The sequence below is a fragment of the Lepidochelys olivacea genome, assembly GCF_965140295.1.
Source record: "Lepidochelys olivacea isolate rLepOli2 genome assembly, chromosome: 10".
Lineage (NCBI taxonomy): Eukaryota > Metazoa > Chordata > Testudines > Cheloniidae > Lepidochelys > Lepidochelys olivacea.
Genome location: NC_140420.1, coordinates 44,771,827 through 44,791,457, shown reverse-complemented (window position 1 = coordinate 44,791,457; position 19,631 = coordinate 44,771,827). Strand labels below are relative to the sequence as shown.

General features: G+C 51.8%; 1 protein-coding gene across 5 annotated transcripts in view; it reads right to left on the bottom strand.

Annotated features, from left to right (window-relative positions):
• Window positions 1–2,214: 2,214 nt before the first annotated feature.
• The window catches only part of CPEB1 (cytoplasmic polyadenylation element binding protein 1), a 78,680-nt gene continuing 61,263 nt past the window's right edge, over window positions 2,215–19,631 (bottom strand). For 4 of the 5 annotated variants that reach the window (XM_084640551.1, XM_084640555.1, XM_084640553.1 and 1 more), the window contains exons 5-12: window positions 17,600–17,849; window positions 17,038–17,151; window positions 16,243–16,347; window positions 15,172–15,308; window positions 12,745–12,943; window positions 8,086–8,180; window positions 5,463–5,543; window positions 2,215–3,625 (exon numbers count right to left, since the gene is read on the bottom strand). In XM_084640551.1, coding sequence (XP_084496677.1) covers window positions 3,515–3,625; window positions 5,463–5,543; window positions 8,086–8,180; window positions 12,745–12,943; window positions 15,172–15,308; window positions 16,243–16,347; window positions 17,038–17,151; window positions 17,600–17,849 — 1,092 coding nt within the window. In that variant the 3' untranslated portion in view covers window positions 2,215–3,514. The remainder of the gene's footprint in view (window positions 3,626–5,462; window positions 5,544–8,085; window positions 8,181–12,744; window positions 12,944–15,171; window positions 15,309–16,242; window positions 16,348–17,037; window positions 17,152–17,599; window positions 17,850–19,631) is intronic. The other variant, XM_084640552.1, reaches the window with a different exon arrangement.

Below are 19,631 nucleotides of genomic sequence, written 5' to 3'. Positions count from 1 at the left end.
AATTGTATGGAGGGCTGGGTAGGGAAGGCTGTGCCCCCACAAACAGCCTGGCCCCTGCCCCCTATTTGCCCCTTCCTCCTTTCCACCCCTGACTGCCCCCCTCAGAACCCTCAACCCATCCAACCCCCTTGGTCTTTGACTGCCCACTCCCAGGACCTCCTGCCCCAATCTGTCCCCCCCCCCCCCCCCCAGGAACCCACCTGCTATCTAACACCCCTGCTCCCTGTCCTCTGACTGCCCCCGCCACCCCCAACCCCTAGCCACCACACCTCTGCCCCAACAGGCCCTCTTGGGACTTCCATGCCTTATCCAAGCCCCTGTTCCTTGACTGGCGCCCTGGGATTCCCTACCCCTTATCCAACCCCACCCCCCTGCCCCCTTACTATGCCTCTCAGAGCAGCTGGACCTCACAGCCCCACTGCCCAGATGGAGCCAGCCTTGCTGTCTGCAGGGCAAGCTTAGATTGGGGGAGGGAGGACTGCAGAGGACTCTGGGTGCTGGAGACAGGCGTACTTGCTAAGCTGTTTTCAGGTAAGTCTTCAGCTTTGGGGGCATGGTTCAGCCCCTGGGTCTGCGTTGCAGCAGGCTTGTGTGTCTGGCTCAACAAGATAGGGCTCTGGAGTCCCAAGCTGGTAAAGAAAATAGGCTCAGGTAGTTTCAGCACATCAGGTGACAGTCCCAAGGGGGTCTCTGTGACTGAACCTGTCAGTCAAACAGGCAACATCCTCATGAAAGCACTACAGCAGCACGGATAGTGCTGTAGTGTGGTAGCAAGTATCTACAACTGAAGGGGTTTCCCATCACTGTAATAAGTCGTGCCCTGAAGAGGTAGTAGCTAGGTCAACAGAAGAGTTCTTATCCACCTAGCAGTGTCTACACCGGTGGTTAGTCAGCTCAACTACTTCTCTCAGTATGTAGAAGTCTTACACCATGGGAGATGTAGCCAGGTCAACACACCCTAGGTCTAGGCCAGGCCTCTATTATGCTGCTGTACTAGCATAAGGTACTGTATAGCAGTGTAGCTTAGTTAGCTTTACTGAACCAGAATAAGCTATTCCAGTAGAAGCACCTATGACAGAAACAGCCCGCAGGTTTTTTCCTACTACTTTAGTGCAGACAAGGCCTTCATTTCTAAGTCCCCTCCAGGCCACCCCCGATGAAAAGGCTGAAAAAATTTCTAAGTCCCTGCTCAGCCATCAGGTCAACCCCATTCAAAGTAATGGGTTGACCTGATGGCCGGCAGTCTCATGGATGTCCAGATGGGGTCGCCAAAGGTCCCCTTGGCTGACCGAGGGAACCGCAAGGTCGGATAGGTTTTCAGATTGGTTCCACTAAAACGGCGGTTGGATTTTTCAACTAGTTCATTCTGACAGGCGCGAGGAGATTTATGAGGACAGGTTTTTCAGGACCTGTGAGAACCAGAGATGAGCCTCGGGGACCAATCTGCACGTTGTACCCGATCTTGCAAGGGGGGAAAGGGGCACATTGGCAGGTGGGGCAGCCCCTGGCCCTCTGTGGCCCCCCCCTTTTCCGGCTCTTTGCCTCCGGGGACCCCGTCATCCCCTCGCACCCCTGGTGCAGGCCCGGTGGCTTGGATGCGAACTCCAACTATCAGTGCCCCCGGCGGGGGGGGAGGGGGCGCTCCTCTCTCGCCTTCCGATCGATGTGGTGCTCATGCTCGCGACGGGAAGGGCCCTTCACAGGCCAGCGCCCCGACCGCAGGGGCATCTGGCGTTCAGGCGGATTGGGTCCCTCTTCCCCTTTGCGTCCCCCGACCCTGGGGCCGATTGGGACTTCCCTCCTTGGGGGGGCAGCTGGGCACATGCCCGGCCCTCCGCACCATGGGGCCAGCCGGCCGAGATCTCCGCCATGTGAGGTCGAGCAGCTCCAGCAGTCCACCCAGGGGTCCGAAAACCCAGGGAGTCGCGAGGCTCAGCAGGGCCAAACACTGTCACAAGAGCAAGCAGGGGCATGCTGTGGTCCCCCGCCATGCCCGACAGTCCTTCTCCACACACACTCCAGGGCATGGGCGGTGGAGCCTCCATTGCTGTCGGTGGGACCCTCGTACCGCCCTCTCGCTGGAGCCCTAGTAACCCCTGCTGCCCTCCCTGTGCACACAACTGCTGTTCAACAGGGAATCTGTTTCCCCAGTGCTCTCCTATGCAGCTCCTTCCACCTCCCTGCACATCCCCATTAAAGAGACAGACTAAGAACTGCTGCAACGTGTTTATTATGTGCCAAAAACTACACCACAGCTTACTCCACACATCTGTAGGAGAGTGCAGTCTTGCCTGCATATACTACAATGAGGTAGAGACTTCACACACAGCTTCACAAAAACCCCACAAAGAGCAGCTGGGATATGCAACAATGCAACATCAGCTCAGCAGGAAAAAGGGAAAAAATATGACACTGGTTCTTTGGCACACAGCTTCCAATAGAGGGGAAAGTAAAAAATAAATTATAAAGTTCAGAGATCCCAGCAGCATTTCAGTTGACTGCACTGTTGCTTTTACATTTCTTAAACAAAGGGAAAGGGACTTGTCCCCTCTAAGAGAAAGGGCTCCTATGAACCTTTGTCTGCCCACCAAGATGCAGCCCTTTTTTAGCTCAGTTACAAAAAAAAATTAAGTCCTGTGACTTTGTGATTAAAAACCCTCTATCAACCCCCCTTAAGTGCAACTTAAAAAAGTGCAACAAACTATTTAAAACTATATACAGCAGCTCAGAGATCGTTTATCCGGTCCAGTTTCAAATCCAAAAATCCTGTCCTTTTCTCGTTGCAAACCCCCTTGATTCACAACTGTGAAACTTGTCTTCTAACCAGCAGCCCCAGACACAAATTGCAATAATGTTAAAAGCTGCCAGGAAAGAAAAATTCTTGTTTCAAACGACTTAAAAACCGTTTTAAGAGTGTAAAAAGGAACTGGTAAAAACCCTCGAGCGTAAAATATGAAATATGATTTGGTTTAAATGAAGAGCAAAGTCTCCTTTGTTGTTACAGTAAAAAACACCAGCTGAACATTCAGTTTATGCCGTTCAGATGGGGGTTAAATGAATGGAAAGGCACTGTATGGCAACTGCAAAAAAATGGAGCCAATGAGACCTGCATTATTACCATCAGTATTGCAAGGAATGTAAAAAAGCGCCTTTAATAAATAAAAAACCAAGGTGAAGGCATCTGCATAGACACCTTCTCAAAACATGGCCCTTTTTGCTTCTTGTCAGCAAATGAGGAACCAAAGTCTGGGAACTGCAGAATCATTTGAGGGGCCCTCCCCCCTCAAAAAAACCCCAAACAAAACCCGACAAAATTCACTGTGCATTAGTGCAGAAACAAATAAAGACCAGCAAGTGCAAACGTGAATGTAAGATTTCCCCATTAGTCCTCAGGAAGCGCGTTCCCAGTCTGGGTCTGGCACTGGCAGGCACGCTCGTGCTCTCTCCACTTGGCAGGTTAACAAAAGAACTTTCTCCTGCAACTGCGGCAGCTCCTGATGCATCTGCTGCCTCTCTAGCTGGAGTCTCTGTTCTTCTGGTTGCGCATCAGCGGGCGGTGGTGACGCAGGACCTCCATGGAATGTTGCCAGTGCCAGCAGGAGCGACAGAAGTATTTGAAGCAGACCTATGGGAAGAGATGGGCAGGGATTACTGAAGGGGCTCATGGCAAAGCTGGGGGAAGACTGCTGCAAGCAACCGAGTCTCTCCTGAAAGGAGAGACTGGCTTATGGGATAAGCAGTCTTGCCTCTAGAGACCAGTTAATTTGAGCATGCCAGGAGTGATCCAGCATCTGCACTCATCTCTTTGGTGTCAACAGAAGAGTCCTTTGCTCCTGAGGGAATTCAGTCTCTGCTCAATCCATGCTCAGTTTCAGAAGGGCACAGCGAGAGGGAACATTGTGATGCTGCCTCAGTGCACATGTAGCAAGGGAACATCAGTCTCCAGGGTCATTATGCTGGCCCCTTGCATTGGTAGTATTTAAAATGAGGGTTTAAAGTAGACTTGTTTCAAAAAACCCAGAGACCAAGTCTTCTCCCTGGTCCAAGAGTCCTGCTTCGGGAAGTACACTGGTCAGGAAACCTTTACATGGCAGAGCTGTATTACTTAGAGAGGGCTATAGTACATTAACTGCTGAATTCAGCTTTCCTGAGTATAGTAGTTCCATTCACTAATGAAATCTGTCCCCTTTCAATAAAAGGAGAGACGAGCTTCTCTTTTCCAACCTCTTATGAGTGCACTCCTTAATTCAGGGGTGTAAAGCACCCCCAAGCACCCATGCATTCCTACACCCATGGACTGCAGCTTGCAGCACTGGCCATGCCTATTTCATAGCGTTACAGTAGGTGTTAGTGACATGTTGCACAAGGCTTGTAGATCAGTGTTTCTAGACTATGGTTCCCTCTCCTAGTAAGCTCAAGTCAGCTTGATCCCTCTTCTACCACAGGTGAGTTGTTCCTTCCAGGGGAGTACTGGCATCCCAGTCAAACAGTGAAATTAACTATGTTTTTGCATCAACCTTACAAATCTGTCATCACTCAGTTTAGGTCAGCGGTGGCACCTGGCTGCTGGATCCCCCAGATGAAGAGGCCAGAAAGACATTTCCTGGCTGAGCTTTTCACTCTGGAAACGTTTCAGTCTGTGCAACTATGAGGGTCTTGAGACACCAAACATGACAGACTGCCCTGCATTAAGGCCCCTCCCTGTTCCCAGCTTGCTTCTCGCCTCCAGACCCCACTTCAATACAGATATGGTTTTAGCCCTCACATGCAGGTAGCTTATGTCTGTTTCTAGCCCTGGTGGCTTGCAGATCAGACCTCAAAATACCCCACTGATTTAGCTCAGCAGGCCATTTTATCTGGCTTTGAGCCAGATGCAGCAGGCTGTAGGGCTCCAGTCTACAGTCCCTCGCTACCTGCACACCAAACGCTCCCAGGAGTTGGTGTTAAGTGGCCATGATCATACTGTGCAATCAGCCTAGTTATTACCTCCACCCAAGGCTTGCTCTTCTGCTGCAACACTAACCCTGCCAGGGCCAGTGTCAGTAAACTCAGGATTTTCATGCAGAATGAGGAACAAGAGATGGCACCTTGCCTGCCCCAATGTGCTATACCAAGGGGCTTTCCTGCCCCTAAGTGCATATTCATCCCCATCCCCGAGCACTGGCTAGTGTCCTTAGCTATGCAGGCTGGGAAGGCATCTGGATCCCCCAGGGGGGCTGTCTGAGACACCTGACCAGGAGTGAGATAACAAGCATTCCCAGTGCCAATGCGTATTCTGTAGCAGACTTCTAAAAACACTAAGTATGCTAGTACCCTCTGTGTGCCCCTTTGTCACTACTGCCCAGGAGCTCTGGGGACAGAGCATGGTCTACTCCTCAAGGACATGCTGCATGTGAAATTCCTGCTCCTGGATTGAGCACAGCTGGCTGGTAAGGGATAATCCCCAGTGAAGGCAGCGTTACCTGGTCTCTGCAGAAGAAGGGACCTGGCTGGGCACTGCAGACTTGACACATGGAATCTTCTAGATATGGGTCAATCTGAACCTGCACAAGAGCAAGGAGAGTCAATCAGCCTGAAGTCAGAATACCGGGTGGGTCAGGTCAGGAGCAGCTCTGCTCTGGCTGGGCCTGTGGTGGTGCAGCAGCAGCTGTGCAGAGAGGGTGACTGTTTAGGCAATGCCATGCTTGGGGTGGTTATGTGCATTGTGGGACAGCACGCATGGCAAGCCTCTGGGGGCTTCAGTTCTCAGCGCTATTTCCAGACAAGCTCAGACCAGGGGTGATGAGAGGTTGTCCTCAGCAAACAGGCCACCCAAGTTCAGCTCTTGGGGCCCCAGGGTGATCAGAGAAATAACTATCACTTGTCCAGAAGCCCACCCAGACTGGACTGGGGGAGCATTTCCCTGTTGGGCTGACTGGGGCAGACAGTCCAGGAGCAGCAAGCAGCTCCCCTACAGAGAGTACCCAATCAGTTGCAGCAGGGGGCTGGAGTTGCTCTTCCCTGGGCAGAGTTAAAGGACCCAAACCACCCCACACTGCTGGCCCCAGGGACAAACTGAAGGGGTCTCATGCACAGCTCAGCACCCGGCAAGCTCTTGACCTTCAGAGAGGCCAGTAACAATCAGGTTTGGGCAACACAACCAAGGCCCATCCTGTAACACAAGCTGGGGGCGGGATGATTTAACTGGGAATTGGTCCTGCTTCGAGCAGGGGGTTGGACTAATGACCTTCTGGGGTCCCTTCCAACCCTGATATTCTATGATTCCCAGACTGCTGTATGGAGAGTCCCAGAAACCCCATTTACAGGGGGCAAAGCCTCTATCTTTCTCTGCAACCCCTGTCCAAGTCAGTGGGCCTGTCCCAAGAAAAAAAAGAGACTGGCTGGTGTCCACTGCATTCACCACCTGCATACCAGGCCACACCTGAGAGTGGACATGTCCTACTCCAACACTTTCAGACCACAGCCACTTCACTGTTGCTGCCCAATGGTCTCTGGAGATGCTTGCTCCCCAGGCCCATGGGGAGTGGCTACTCTAGTGCAGGGTCCATGGATATGATACTAGCTGCTTGCAGAGGGGGAAATCTGCCTGATCACCCAGCTCTCAGGTTCACCACCCACCCCAGAGATGAGAGGAAGTGGCCAGATGAGCCTTGAGGGTACATGCCACGCTGCAGCAGTGTGGGTGGCACCGGAGGACAGGCTGTGCTCCCCTCATAACAGGGGCCAGCTAAGAGGGGGCAGGAGGCCCCCGGCAGGTGTCCTGGGACACGCCAAAGGTATCTCTGGAAGCAGGGCAGACTGCAGCCGTTTGAGTGGGAAACCTCTTGGGCCACCACTACTAGCCCATCTGCCTCAGTCAGGCCTGGAGCCACTTCCCATCGGTCCCAGCTACAGGGTCCCCTCCCCACTCCAGACAGCTTTGGCTCGTCCCTGGGCCAGAGCTCTCAGCACAGGCTGAGCACCCCTACTGTCTAACAGGAGGCAGGGTGACAGCCTGAGGGAGTGAGTAGGGCTGTGAGGGGTGGGGTGAAGGACTGCTTAGCGCCCCACCTGCCAAATGTGCCCAGCTCCTAGAGACAGTTACTGGCACCCACCCACAGCAGGGCAGCCAGCACAGTCCCATTTACCCCATGCCAGATGACTGAGCAACCTGGGTCCTTGCAGTTAGAACCAACCCCAGAGTAGTTTTCCCACTCCAGAGGGACTCCCATGGATGGACATAGGGATGGCATTTCTGGTGGTCACTCTCCGCCCTCATGGTTGTTTGCTCTCTCGCTAGCACTCCTGAAAGGGCTTATCTGGAGCAGCACTGATGGGGCATTTCCAGGAGCATGGCCTCTCAGATATCTCCCCGCCACTCGTGGACCCAGCATCCCTGGCACAGGCAGATTTACTGGTCTCATCCGGCTCCAGCTGGAACGCTCAGGACTGGTCATTAGCCAGGGAAACCCTGACCCAGCCTCAGCCACTTCTTAGTGAAGACAGCCCAGGGCTTGTATTGGCGCTGGAGCACTGACCACCACCTCTGGAGTTGGGCTGGAGTGCAGACACCGCCAGCCACAAGGAGCCCTTCAAGAGCTGAGCCTGACAGCAGAGGACCTAGAGTCAGTGTTCCCAGCATGCTTGGGGTGTGGACTGGCCCCCTAATGATGGTGCAGTCACAGCTATATCCTGTAGCCTAAAAGGAACTCATTCTCAGGACCCCAAAGCCCAGCTTGATTGCTAGGTGAGCAAGCTGCCATGTGGGATAGGAGCAGAGGCAGGCCCAAACACTGCTCGTCCTTTCCACCCCATCACCACCTGCTGGTGACAGGCATCAGCAACCCCTGGGAGGATCCCAGCCAGACCTCTGGACAGGACTGTTACAGGGGATGAGGCCAAGGAACAGACTGGACTGACTCTACAGCATGGAGCTGGTGGTGTCCTGGTTTGGTTTCCTCTGCAGACAGATGGCCTGAGGCTGGGCTATAGGTAGCCAGCAGACTAGTGGTGTTCAGACAGTGTGTCCAGAGGTAGAGCCTTGTGCCATTTGCCCACCAGGCCAGGTATCCCTAGCAGAACCTCTCCTACTGACCCCCCACTTACCTTTTTAGTAAACTTGGTGGTTTTGATCTCCACGAATGCAGCGCTGACTGCCTTCAGATAACTGCGCTGGTTGTTAAAGGTAACTCGGCCAGATCCTGAAATGAGCCAGACCATTAGTGCAACACTAAGAGGAAACTATTCAGAAGCTGGTGGAAAATCTTCAGGGTGAGCTGCCACCAACCCAACCCCAGAACCACCCAAAAAACTGAACTGCAGCTTCTCCAGGCTCTGCTCTTTCAGGCCTGAGGAAAAGCTACCAAGGCAGCTAGCCTAATTCTCCTAGTATGAGGCAATCAAAGCATGTTCCATCCAAAGAATATCAAGGCTTTGTGGCTATGCCTCCCCAACTCCCACACTTGTGGGAACACATGGAAGCATAGCATAGGAGTTCAATGTGGTTTATGGTAAAGTCCATTCCAGTGTTGGTTCTGCAGGGGGGATACACTGGGTACACTGCCTGCTTGGGGACAGAAGCAGACCAGTCACTAGCAGTCAGGATACCCTGCCTCCTGGAGTTCCTTCCAGTTGAATGATCATGGCTGCAGAAGCAGTCTTGTGTCTATTTTTCTGACCTAGGTGTGTTAATCAAACCCTTCCAAGTTCATGCATGGTTATCAGTAAATGTCTGTCAGTGATTTCACTGCACACACAAAATGAGGAAACAACATTTCCAACGTTAACCATGGATTTATAGACATGCATAATAAGGAACAGTTTGAGAAGGAGTTTGATTTAAGGGTATTTACGTTGTATGTTTGACAAGTGACGTTGACAATTCTAAAGCTTTAACTTTTTGAAACTCAGCATCTGTTAATTGTCTGACCCCTCCTTTCACAACTGAAAATTTAAAATTGATAAATGCCCATTACTATTCTGTCAAAATTAGAGAAAAAATAAAAATCATGTCCTGCCAAGCCTAACTGTGCTCTGAGAAAGAATTTCTACTGCAGGGTAAGTTCTACCTAGTGACAAACCCAAATAGTTGGATGTCAAGTTTCCATCTATGCTGGATGATCCATTTGTCTCCAGAGTGGGCTAGATCCATGAAGAAAGTTCAGACATACATGCATATATTTCCCCAGTCTGAGCTCAGGTCCATGGATTCATTACAATGGGATTTTCATAGTGTGCCTCCAGGATAGGAAACAGGATGATCCAAAACAAGGGTTTTTTCTACACAAGTCTCCATGGGTGCACTAAGGCAAGGAGCAGTGTTCTGCCAAAAGAAAGGATGTGGTGTTGGCGAAAACGGGATGACCAACATGCAGAACTTGGTGAATTTATGTACTAATGGCTAATATGGCTGTTTGGTAAAGTCTCATGTATTCAGATTTGCTATTTTGCTTGGACAACTCATATCCATAGCAAGCCCTATGGGCCATGGCAACACAAGATCAGATTTCCCAGTAGATGCACCACACAGACTGGCCTTTTGTTTTTCATTGTGGCCATCTTAATCTTGTTCACGTTCTTTGAGAGGAGTGCTTGTACTTACAGGCCTGAACTGAAGAGGAATCCTGTAATGGAATTCCCCTCAGTACCATGCGTTTGTCCCGAATTCAAGATACTCCAGGAACCATTCCACTGTGTTTGCTTCAGCTTTCCTCAATAAAGAGCCCTGATCAGAAACACTGTCCATGACCAGCAAAATGAATTTCCTTCTTCCTAAAGCCAATGTTACTGCCACTATGATGCTGGGGAGAGTCCCTGGGAGCACATGCAAGATCAAAGTTAGGAAAAGAAGATGGTTTTATTTGTCTGCAACATGTAAGTTGTCAGATGATAGTAAAATGGGAATGCTCTGAAGATAAGCTAAGCTTTCATTAGGAAATTAGATGTTTCAGACAGGGTCTTGTTCTACTTATCTCAGATATACAGAAACTGGGAACAGCATGGGGAGTGGGTTGTAATGCTCTCATCTGAAGTCTACAATGGCTGATTTCATTCATGTCATAATGTTTCCATGGGTTGTGGAGACTGGGGCTGGGACAAAGCTGGCTCTGAAATTCTTGCCCAATCCCAGCAAGTGCCTCCTCTGGACAGTGACCACAGACCTCATTTGATCAAAGCTATAGGTAGGCTTTTTGCTGTCAAAGAGAGCCTGGCATCAAAGGGCAACTACTGACCTGGCACTTGTTCTAGTTAACACTTGTAAATAGGTATTTTCTCCTGTTCTAGTTCACGGATGGCTTCAGCTTGCCATGTGTCCTGAATTCCTCTATGAGTCTGGCAGGAGTCAGGATTGGAAATTGCCTTTTCCGATTACTCTGAATAGCCTCAGCTTTCTATAACACTTCTCATTGTAATCACTAAGACAGTTGGGAACTCGTATGTGAGCCCCTGATCAAAGCCCAATATACCAGCATGAAACAGATTTGAATCCCACTTTTGCTGGTGAGACCCCCTCAGGCCATGTGATTTATAGGTCAAGAGAGGCCATACAGCCATGGTAACACTGCTTGTGAGAGCATGCAGGAGACCAGAGGGGGACAGACAGCTCAGTTCTTTATTCTTGTTGGCCTGATGCTGCTTGACAGCTCCCATGGTGGAAGAAGGGGCTGAGATGAGACCTGTCAGGACTTGGCTGGTGAAGGGTCAGTAAAGCAAGGAGGCCACTTTCAGATAAGAGTCCATGGAAATAGGCACATCTCTGGTGGTGATCCCAGGACAAACTGACTGGTGCACACTGAGAATCCTTCAATCCCTACAGAATGCAACCTTGGGGTAGAAGAAATGGTGGGCCTAGCAGCCCTTTACTGCCTGCTGGTTCCTCCACATCCAAGCTGCTACTCATCACCTGATAGCCATGTGCTGGGGTAGGAGGTGGAGGTTGTGGTGAGGCATGGCAACCCTAAACAGAAGCTGGAGAAAGCCAGGACTCTAGGGCACCGTGCTCCACACTGGCAGCTGGGAACGACAGCCCACACTTCCCAGTGTGGGGACTGGGACAGGGATTTCCTGCCATTCCTACACACCTTCTGAGACAGAGGACTGAAAGCTATCTTCTCCAGTGCTGCTGCAGATTCCAGGTGTAGTTCACAATACTCTGTACACTCTTGCTTGACAGTCATCCCCAGTTTAAAACTATTTTACTACTTGATTCACAAACTCTGGTTCAGGCTGCTGGCCCTTCTCCTCAGAGGAATAACTCCGTGTCCCTGCACACCTAGTTCAAGCAGCAGGTCCAATGCAAAAAGAAAAGACCAGGTGTGATCTGCCTGCTGCACCCCATGAAGGTGGGAATCCAGCCCTGGTTTGATCATACATTTCCACTTTGAGTTTGTCCCCATAATCCAGCTTCACAGGTGAACAAGACTGTGCTTGGTTTGCTCCAAAAACACTTCCCATGGCTAGTGATCTCAGAGAGGCTGAAAGCTTAGTCTCCCCTCCCCAACATGGGCCAGCCCTGGTGGGGTGTCAATGAAAGGCTCCCCAGAAGCTCAACACCTTTATGCATGGAATCCACAAGGGCAGGTAGGACTGTTTGGAGGTCTCAGATACAAGCAGGGATCAAAGGGGGCTGTCCAAGGGGGAGGGAGCTGGGTGTGAAGGCCCCTTACTGCACTAGCAATGTCCGTCCATACATGACCTGCAGAGAAGAGGGAGTGGCTGAGCTCTGCAGTCAGAGGTGAGGATACTGGTGTGAGCCATAGGGATTTAGGTGCCATCTTCCACCTGTCGTGCTGCCCTTCTGGCATCACTCCCCTCCTGGAGGTGGAGCCACCTGCCTTGGAGTCAGTTCTATTCCAGCCCTGCCTCCTTTCCTGCCCAGGGCTGGGGGGCATACTGTGTCCTAGTCACTGAGCTGGCTGAGCTCCCCAGCAATAGGGGGAGCAGAAGACAGACTTCCTTCGGCCACAGGTTCTCAGCCAGCCTTGCTCCCTCAGTCTGGCATGAAACCAGCCACTGCCAACATCTTCGCAGTGGGAGCAGAGCTGAAGGGACCATCTCCCGAAGGGTAAACGTAGCCCCAGGACTCAGCTGGGAACCAGCTATTGTAATGTCTGGAACTGCAACAGGGAGGACAGCGGGAGGCAGAACACTGGAGGGACCACCAGGAGATGGGGCATTCTGACAGCCAGGACTGGTTCTGCCCCCAGCCGCCTACACTGCCCACTGTAATAGTGCTGTGGACCTCAGCCCAAAGAAATGCCTTTTCCCAGGAGACAGAGACCCCTGGGGCTAATAGTGCAATTCATTCCATCAGCCCTAAGCAGCATCAACCAAGTGCTGCTTGAAGAGTGACTTGTCCACTGTGGTGGACAAGTTGAGATTAGTCACAGGAAGCAGAGGAGTACAGTAAGAATCCTCCCTCCCAGGTAAGAGGACGGACACTGCTTAGAACAGCCCTTTTGTTAGGGGCTGCAGGCCTGTCATGGGTCCCACCAGCTTTCCTAGCCACATACCTAACACTCTGGGAACTGGGCTGCACTTATTCATACACTGCCTGGGACTCTGCCCTTGTAAACCAGATAGTCTTTTTCACCTTCTTCCCTCCCCCTGTGCACTCCAGTCATTGGGGCAAGGGAACTCCTGGTTTGCAGAGTGGCTGGTCTGCTCTCTGCCCCTCAGAGTGGGCAGGGCCCTGCCAGAAGAAGTGTCAAGGGGATGTTTACATGCAGCTCGAGGTGATGCAAGGCCTGCAGGGCTCACACTTACCAATAGGATACTTGTGCTTGTCCGTGTCGATACCAGCATAGACCACCCCTCCAAATAGGTCATTCATGATGGCTGCTAGGGCCTCTGCGTTCAACATCCCATGCAGGGCCCCCACGAAGACCGTCTTACTGGGATCAAGACGTTGGGATGGGCTTCGCACGAAGTTGCTGTCTGCCAGGACCCAGGGGATCACCTGCACCTGGAACCCCCATAAGCAGGTAAGTCACCTGTGAGCTACAGCCTGGTAAGCTAAAATCTGGGGCTGCCCAATACTAATATCAGTGGGTTACTGGGTCCATTGCAGATAGGCTCCGGCCCCTCAGGAGCCTTGTTGTTCTGGCCTCGTAGCAGGGCCCTGCTGCCTTTGGAGTCCAGAGTTCCCTGCACCATGCAGGTCTTGCCCATTATCACAAGCTACAGTGCTCTGCTCAGCCCACTCTGCACAGCACCATTTTAGGGGAGTGCCAAAAGACTGCCCCCACTAAGAGGTAATGGACCCTACATCTCTCTGCTGGATTTTCCATTTGCCCCAGTGCTAGCTAACTGGGCTCCCCCACCTGCCCTGAGCCAGCAGAGGTACTATTCCAGCAGGATATTTGATAGCTACCTGAAGGGGGGGTCCAAAGAGGATGGAGCTTGGCTGTTCTCAGTGGTGGCAGATAACAGAACAAGCACCAAGTTGAGGGGGGGGGTGTCCTAGGTTGGATATTCGGAAACACTTTCACTAGGAGGGTGGTGAAGCACTGGAATGGGTTACCTAGGGAGGTGGTGGAATCTCCATCTCAGAGGGTTTTTAAGGTCAGACTTGACAAAGCCCTGGCTGGGATGATTTAGTTGGGGATTGGTCCTGCTTTGAGCAGGGGGCTGGACTAGATGACCTCCTGAGGTCCCTTCCAACCCTGATAGTCTATGAAATGTTTCTGCCTCTTGAGCAGCCAGTTCCATTAGAGCCTTGATCCTAATCTGCACCGCTGCAGCCACCCCACGCCAGCACCACACGCCACGGGAGCAGTCCCATCTGTTGGAGCGATGCCCCAACACAACACTGCAGTGTTAGGCTGGAATCAAAAGCACAAGTCCCTTGGGGCAGGCAGCCAGGAACCAGCCAGGCAAGATTGATTTTACCTACTGTCTGTACCTGTATTTACTGCCCAGTCACATCGCCCTGCAGAGACCTATTGCTGGAACAACTCAATGCAACGTCCCACCTATTGTCAATTTTTACAAATGGAAGCTCCTGTAGGACAGCTGATAGAGGGCTCAGAGCTAAAAATCACCAAGCCTGAATGCGCTATCAGTGGCCAGACAACAGGAGGGCTGTCTAGAGCACCGTGCTGTTGTTCCTGTCCAGATAAGAACTGAATCTCAATTCTGTAACCATGCAAACTTGTACAGCTACTGTCCAGGCTGCACCTGCCCTGTGGTCAGAGCAGGTTTCTGTCTCAGAAATTCCAATCGAGCACCTTTTACCAGCCCTAAGATCACCAGCCCCCGGATTGAGACAGGCAGTCTAGACTATATCTGGGACCAAACATATCCACAGTTGGAATAGCAATATGCATTATGCATGAAGGCCATTTGTTCTGCAAGCAGCAGGCAGGCTTGATGGAAGATCCAGGGAGCCAAGCCCCTCTCCCCACAGAGCAGTGTAAAAATAACCCTGGCTCTCTGAGGTGGTAAGTGGTTCTCATTCTATACATGCTGAAACAGAGGATCAGCTGCTGGCATGAGGCCAGAGTCCACAGCAAATCCAGAATCAGTCTTGTGGGCTGGTGGATTGAGCAGGGACCTCCAGTGAGGGTTCCCAACCTCCATGAGTCACGTGGGAGCAGGATATATCAGGGAAATCCTAGGAGCTGCCAGCCTTTGGTTAAAGGCTAAGCAGCTCTGCTCTTCTGTGCTGCTGCTTCTCACCTTTCCTCCCCATCCTCTGTCCACACTGCCTCTGCTGCAGGAAAGCTCTGGGCAAAGCTAGCCAAGAGCCAGCTGCCTGACCCACCCTTGCTGCTCCATGCTCAGCCAGCTCCATGTCTAAGCAGTGCTTCCCGGGAGCAGGATAGCCAGCTGACACCATAACCCCACCCACCCATGGTTTCTTGCTGTGAAGCATGAGGCTCATGGGAGCAAGGGTTGAGTGGAGAGCATTTGAGGACCTTTTCTATAGGCCATGCTGCTGCTCTGCGTTAACACCCAGATTAGCAGGTGGGGGAAGGAGGCTGGCAGACAGCCCATCAACCAAGTATTCTCTGCAGAGGTTGGCTCCAAAGGCTTCCTCGCCAATGAGTTATGGATTTCAGCCTCCTAGCAGAGCAGTACCAAGGACACTGCTGCACCATAAGCAGCCACCGACCCTGGTTTTAGTCGAGCAAGCATGAGCTCAGCAGTGTCTTGTTTTAGTTGAGCCGGAGGGCTACTAAGTCCACTGACCTCCTTACAGCGCATCCTGCGGCTGGACATCTTGAAGTAGTACTCACTCAGGCCGTCAGGGCTCAGCAGGTCTTGGGAGCAAGCCTGCAGCAGGGCCCGCACAGACTTCTCTGACTCAAACACCAGGTAGACATACCCTGGGGGGAGGGGGAAAGAGCACAGAGTTAGAACAGCAGCACCTGCAAGAGGGGATCATCCCTATCCCAGCCCAAGCCTTTTTAAAGGCCCCTCAGCAACCCCATTTGAACTGCATCCACTTTAGTCTTCTGCTGCATGGAATGGGATCAAAGGAACAGCTAGCGCTCAGCCCTGTGCTTTATCCTTCCACCTGTACCATCACTCTGTATGTTCACTGGAATCTGTTTCAACACCTGTGTCAGCTACGTGGTTGGGATCAGCATACAGTGATGGTATCAGTGTCACAAGTGATGGGTGTAACTATTCTGGCCAGAACATGCTCCCAACAGACCAGCATCCTTGGCTTCACTGCTATGATGCATCAACTCAGAGCTCTAAGTTCACGGAGGACAGCACAGAAGTGTTTCATTAAGTGCTAGTGCTTGGATCCCAAGACTTAATACACTGAGCCGGGTCATTGGGCACCTAACCAAACCATCTGATTAACAGTTACCCATTAGTCTGATTAGTTTGACTGTTCTTGGGCAGACAGTCCAGGGGGACAGAATTCAGCTTGCAGCAGATTAACTGTAACGAGCAGCCACGTACTGTATTTAACTGCCTGGTGTTGTGCGCCAGTGCAGGACGCTGACACTGGCTATGGTGCCTGGCAATCCAGTCCCACCTCGGGGTTCTGGACCACCAGCTTAGCTCTGGGCAGGAGTTCCCCATATGCTTTCCAGTCTAGATATGCATTGCCTAACTCTGGACAGGTTAGCAGCATTTTAGTAAGAGAAAAGAAGCCGTGCTACCCTTGTGCAGAACAGGGAGAGAGCGGCGTGTTCACCCTACAGTGCTCGGTCCCATCTAGTCACCAGCATGCAGCCGTGCCATCCCAGCATCAGTGCTGTAACATAGCATGGGAAAAAAATAGGCCTACCATGTCTCCATTACCTTTAGGCATATTACCTTTGGGAGGGCAGCGAGGGTGTTTGCCATCCTTACCAGGCCACTCCACGCTCAGTGAGCCAAACACACGGAAGGTGTTGATCAGTCCCGCTGCACACAAAGAAAGTCTCATTCAGAGGCAGCGGGAGAGCACACCCTGGAAATGCAAGGACTGGGATCCCTGGAGCCATCCCTTCCCTAGGGGCTGATGCCTGTGTGCACGACTAGCCCCCCTCTAAGAGGGACTGAATGGAGCTGTGCTATGGCCAAGGCAGCAGAGTTCAGTGCTGAACCAGGGCCCCCAACAAGCATGTAGGTTTTTAGGCAGAGGCCAGCGACTTCAATGGGTCTAGTCACATGCTCAGAGTTAAGTGTTTGAGTACTGTGCTGAAATGGGACAATGGTGGGTTAACCCCCAGCTACTCAGTGCCTTTAGAGCCATTTGCTTGACATTTTTCTGAGTGCATGGGGGTGGGGGTGGGAGAGAGAATAGTGAGCCTTTGAGACCCTCCCCACACCAGCCCTGGGGAAGGTATTTCACAGACTCCTTTGGAGACATCCAGTTGTTGCCAGCTGCCAAGTTGTGTACAGAAAGCCCTCTGTATTTAGCCTAGTCCTGCCCTGGCAGGTTAAACACCCTGGGTGCATGGAGACTGCCTGCTGCAGCGTGGAGCTGTGGAGAGAGCTGACAGCCCTAGGAAAGGGGTGTAGTGTCAGGGCCCTTCCTGAGGCACCCTAGCAACAGCTTCAGGACTGGCTCTTGTAGAGGTCTGCAGCCCAGGAGTGCAGGAGGCTACTTACCTTCCGTGATATCCCATGGAACACCTCCTAGAAACACTTTGCAGGAATAGACCGGGTTCTTGTAGTTCCGGGGAGGGAGCTGCCCGCTCCAGGTGCAGGTTGCCTCGTTCACAGCTTAAAATAGATGCAAAAGTAGCTTTATAGGACCATTTGGAGCTATTGCAAGGTATGGATAAGTTTCTGCCTAGCTCCCTGGTCTGATATGGTCTCAGGAGGCTGCCACATTCAAATAAGGATACCGCTTCTAGTCAAGAGTAGGTACACTTGTCCATACAAGGCTACTTTTCTGCCAGCCTACCAGACCCAGAACTGCAAAGAACAGTATTCTCGCATCCCAGCGCCACCAGCTGCATCGAGGCCAGTCTCCTCTAGCCCCTACAAGCGAGGGTCAGCAGTTAGGTGACAACTTTATGGAGCACACTGCCAACTTAGACTGTAAGGTCCATGGGGCCAGGACCATCTTCCTGTTGTCTCTCAGACCACAGCCCCAGTGTGCTAGGAGATGTAGACTGGGCCCATAGTAATGTAAAATAAGTGATGAGACCCCCGAGCCCCAACTTACCTGCTGCTTGCCTATGAAGCCTGGCCTCTCTTTCAATGCTGAAAGGGTCCTCTGGTGAGTCCAGCAGGTCCCAGGAAGGCCATACAGATGCCCCAGGCCACCTTTTAGATGCACTGGCTGGGGAGGAAGTTACTGCAGCCAATGCAGCTTGATCTTGATCCAGTCGTGACCCCACACCTATCTTTAAGGGGTCCCTTGACACACCGCTGAGGGGCAGGAAGGGCAGAGGTGGGGAGATCCGAAGGCTTGACTGCAAGAAACAAAGTGCTCTGTAATCCCCAGTCCAAGGGGATACCCATGACAGCCTGAACTCCTACAGGGCAGCCAGCAGCCCTCCTACTTGACAAGAGGAGCAGGTGTTCCTACCCAGTTATGCAAGCCAGAAGGCAGGGTCCTTTTGCGTTTATGTCTATTGAAGAGTAATCGCATGGTTAAGTCACTAGTCTGGGATGCTCCCTGTTTAATCTGGGGCTGTGTTCCATCTGTAGGAGGCAGATTCCTCCTTCCACCTTAGGGCTGTCTTGTCACTGTAACTAGAGTCACGGACTGTGTGTCCAGCACATTGCATGTTGGAGCCTGGCCTTTATGTGCTACCACAATGCAACACAGGAAATGGGCAGGCACTCAAGGCTGCGATGTTTGGATAGCTCAGTCTTACAGCTGCTGACAGCAGTGGAGGGGAGAACCACTGGCAGGCAAGGCACATATTTGGATGCTATGTGGCAAAGCCACTTGAAGGTGGCCAGCAATTCTGGTCCATAAATCTGCAATTCACCATCAAGTAGGAAATCTGCTAAGTCATGATTCCACGGGGTGCGAGACCCAGTCTCAGGCACATCTGCCCTAAGAATGCAGACAATGGAAATGCTGCCCCCTGAGGGGAAGAGTTCCCTCCTGGTACCCACATGGGGCAAGCCCAGGCTGCCCTAGTACTAGTCTGTCAGACAGAGAGCAGGTTCTTACGCAGCATCTACCACTGATCACTGCAGGGTGGTCACTGACATTTAGGCTGGCTGCAGGGGGCAAGTATTTGGGCCACAGGGAGCCAAATGATGGCCAGACTGGTAGAGTGCAATCCAGAGTCCTCCTGACATGAGATTGCCTTTCAGTACTCTTCTTCAGCTGGGCAAGATATGCCACAGCATGGATTCCAGACACTGCTTCTCCACAGCAGGGTACTGGGTGAGGCAGGTGACAGGCCTGCAGCTAGCACCTGGTGTTTGAGATTCCAGAGGTGTCGCTCTGATCCACTCCCTTCCTTCCATAGTACCTAGAGCTCTATGGAAGCAGGTCCCAGAGAAGTCGGTTTCAGACTACAATGCTGAGGGGGAAGCTACACTTTGATCTAGGAGACCACATACTAACAGACCAGCTAGAGTAGAACTTTCAGGCACAGGACACTGGGCATGGGGATCAGGATCAGTTCACTCAGGCTAGAAGTAATGCTCTGGATGCGATACGTCTTGCCCATAAGGAGTCAAAGTTCACTCCAAATGGAAGAAGGTTGAACACAAACGCTCTCCTCTCAGACTAATTCCTCTACTGGTCCCAGGCAAGGTTGCTCTACAGCAACCAGGCCACGTCACTTGTAGAGATCTAGGTCGGTGTTTACAGCCTAAGGGACTAGCAGATCTTCTAGTCTGACCTCTTGTGTGTCACAGGCCATCAGTGCCACATAGCAACTGCATACTGAACTTGGTCTAATAGAAGATTAGATTACCCATCTTGTCTCTAAAATTAGCAAGTAGTATTATGGCCCATGGGAGGCTGGACTATGATGTGCCAAAGGCAGAGAATAAGAGGGACAGAGATGCACCAGTGCCCCTGCAATAGCAGGGAAACGATTAAGTGAAAGATACTCAGATCATCCTGGCAAGTGACCCAACCACACTGCAAGGGAAGGCAAAAACCCTCGAAGTCACTGCCATTCTGACCTGGGGGGAAATTCCTTCTCCACCCCCCCATATGGTCAGTTACTCACATCCTTAGGGGCTAAGGCCTTCCAAGGATTAAAGGCCATCTCAACAGACTA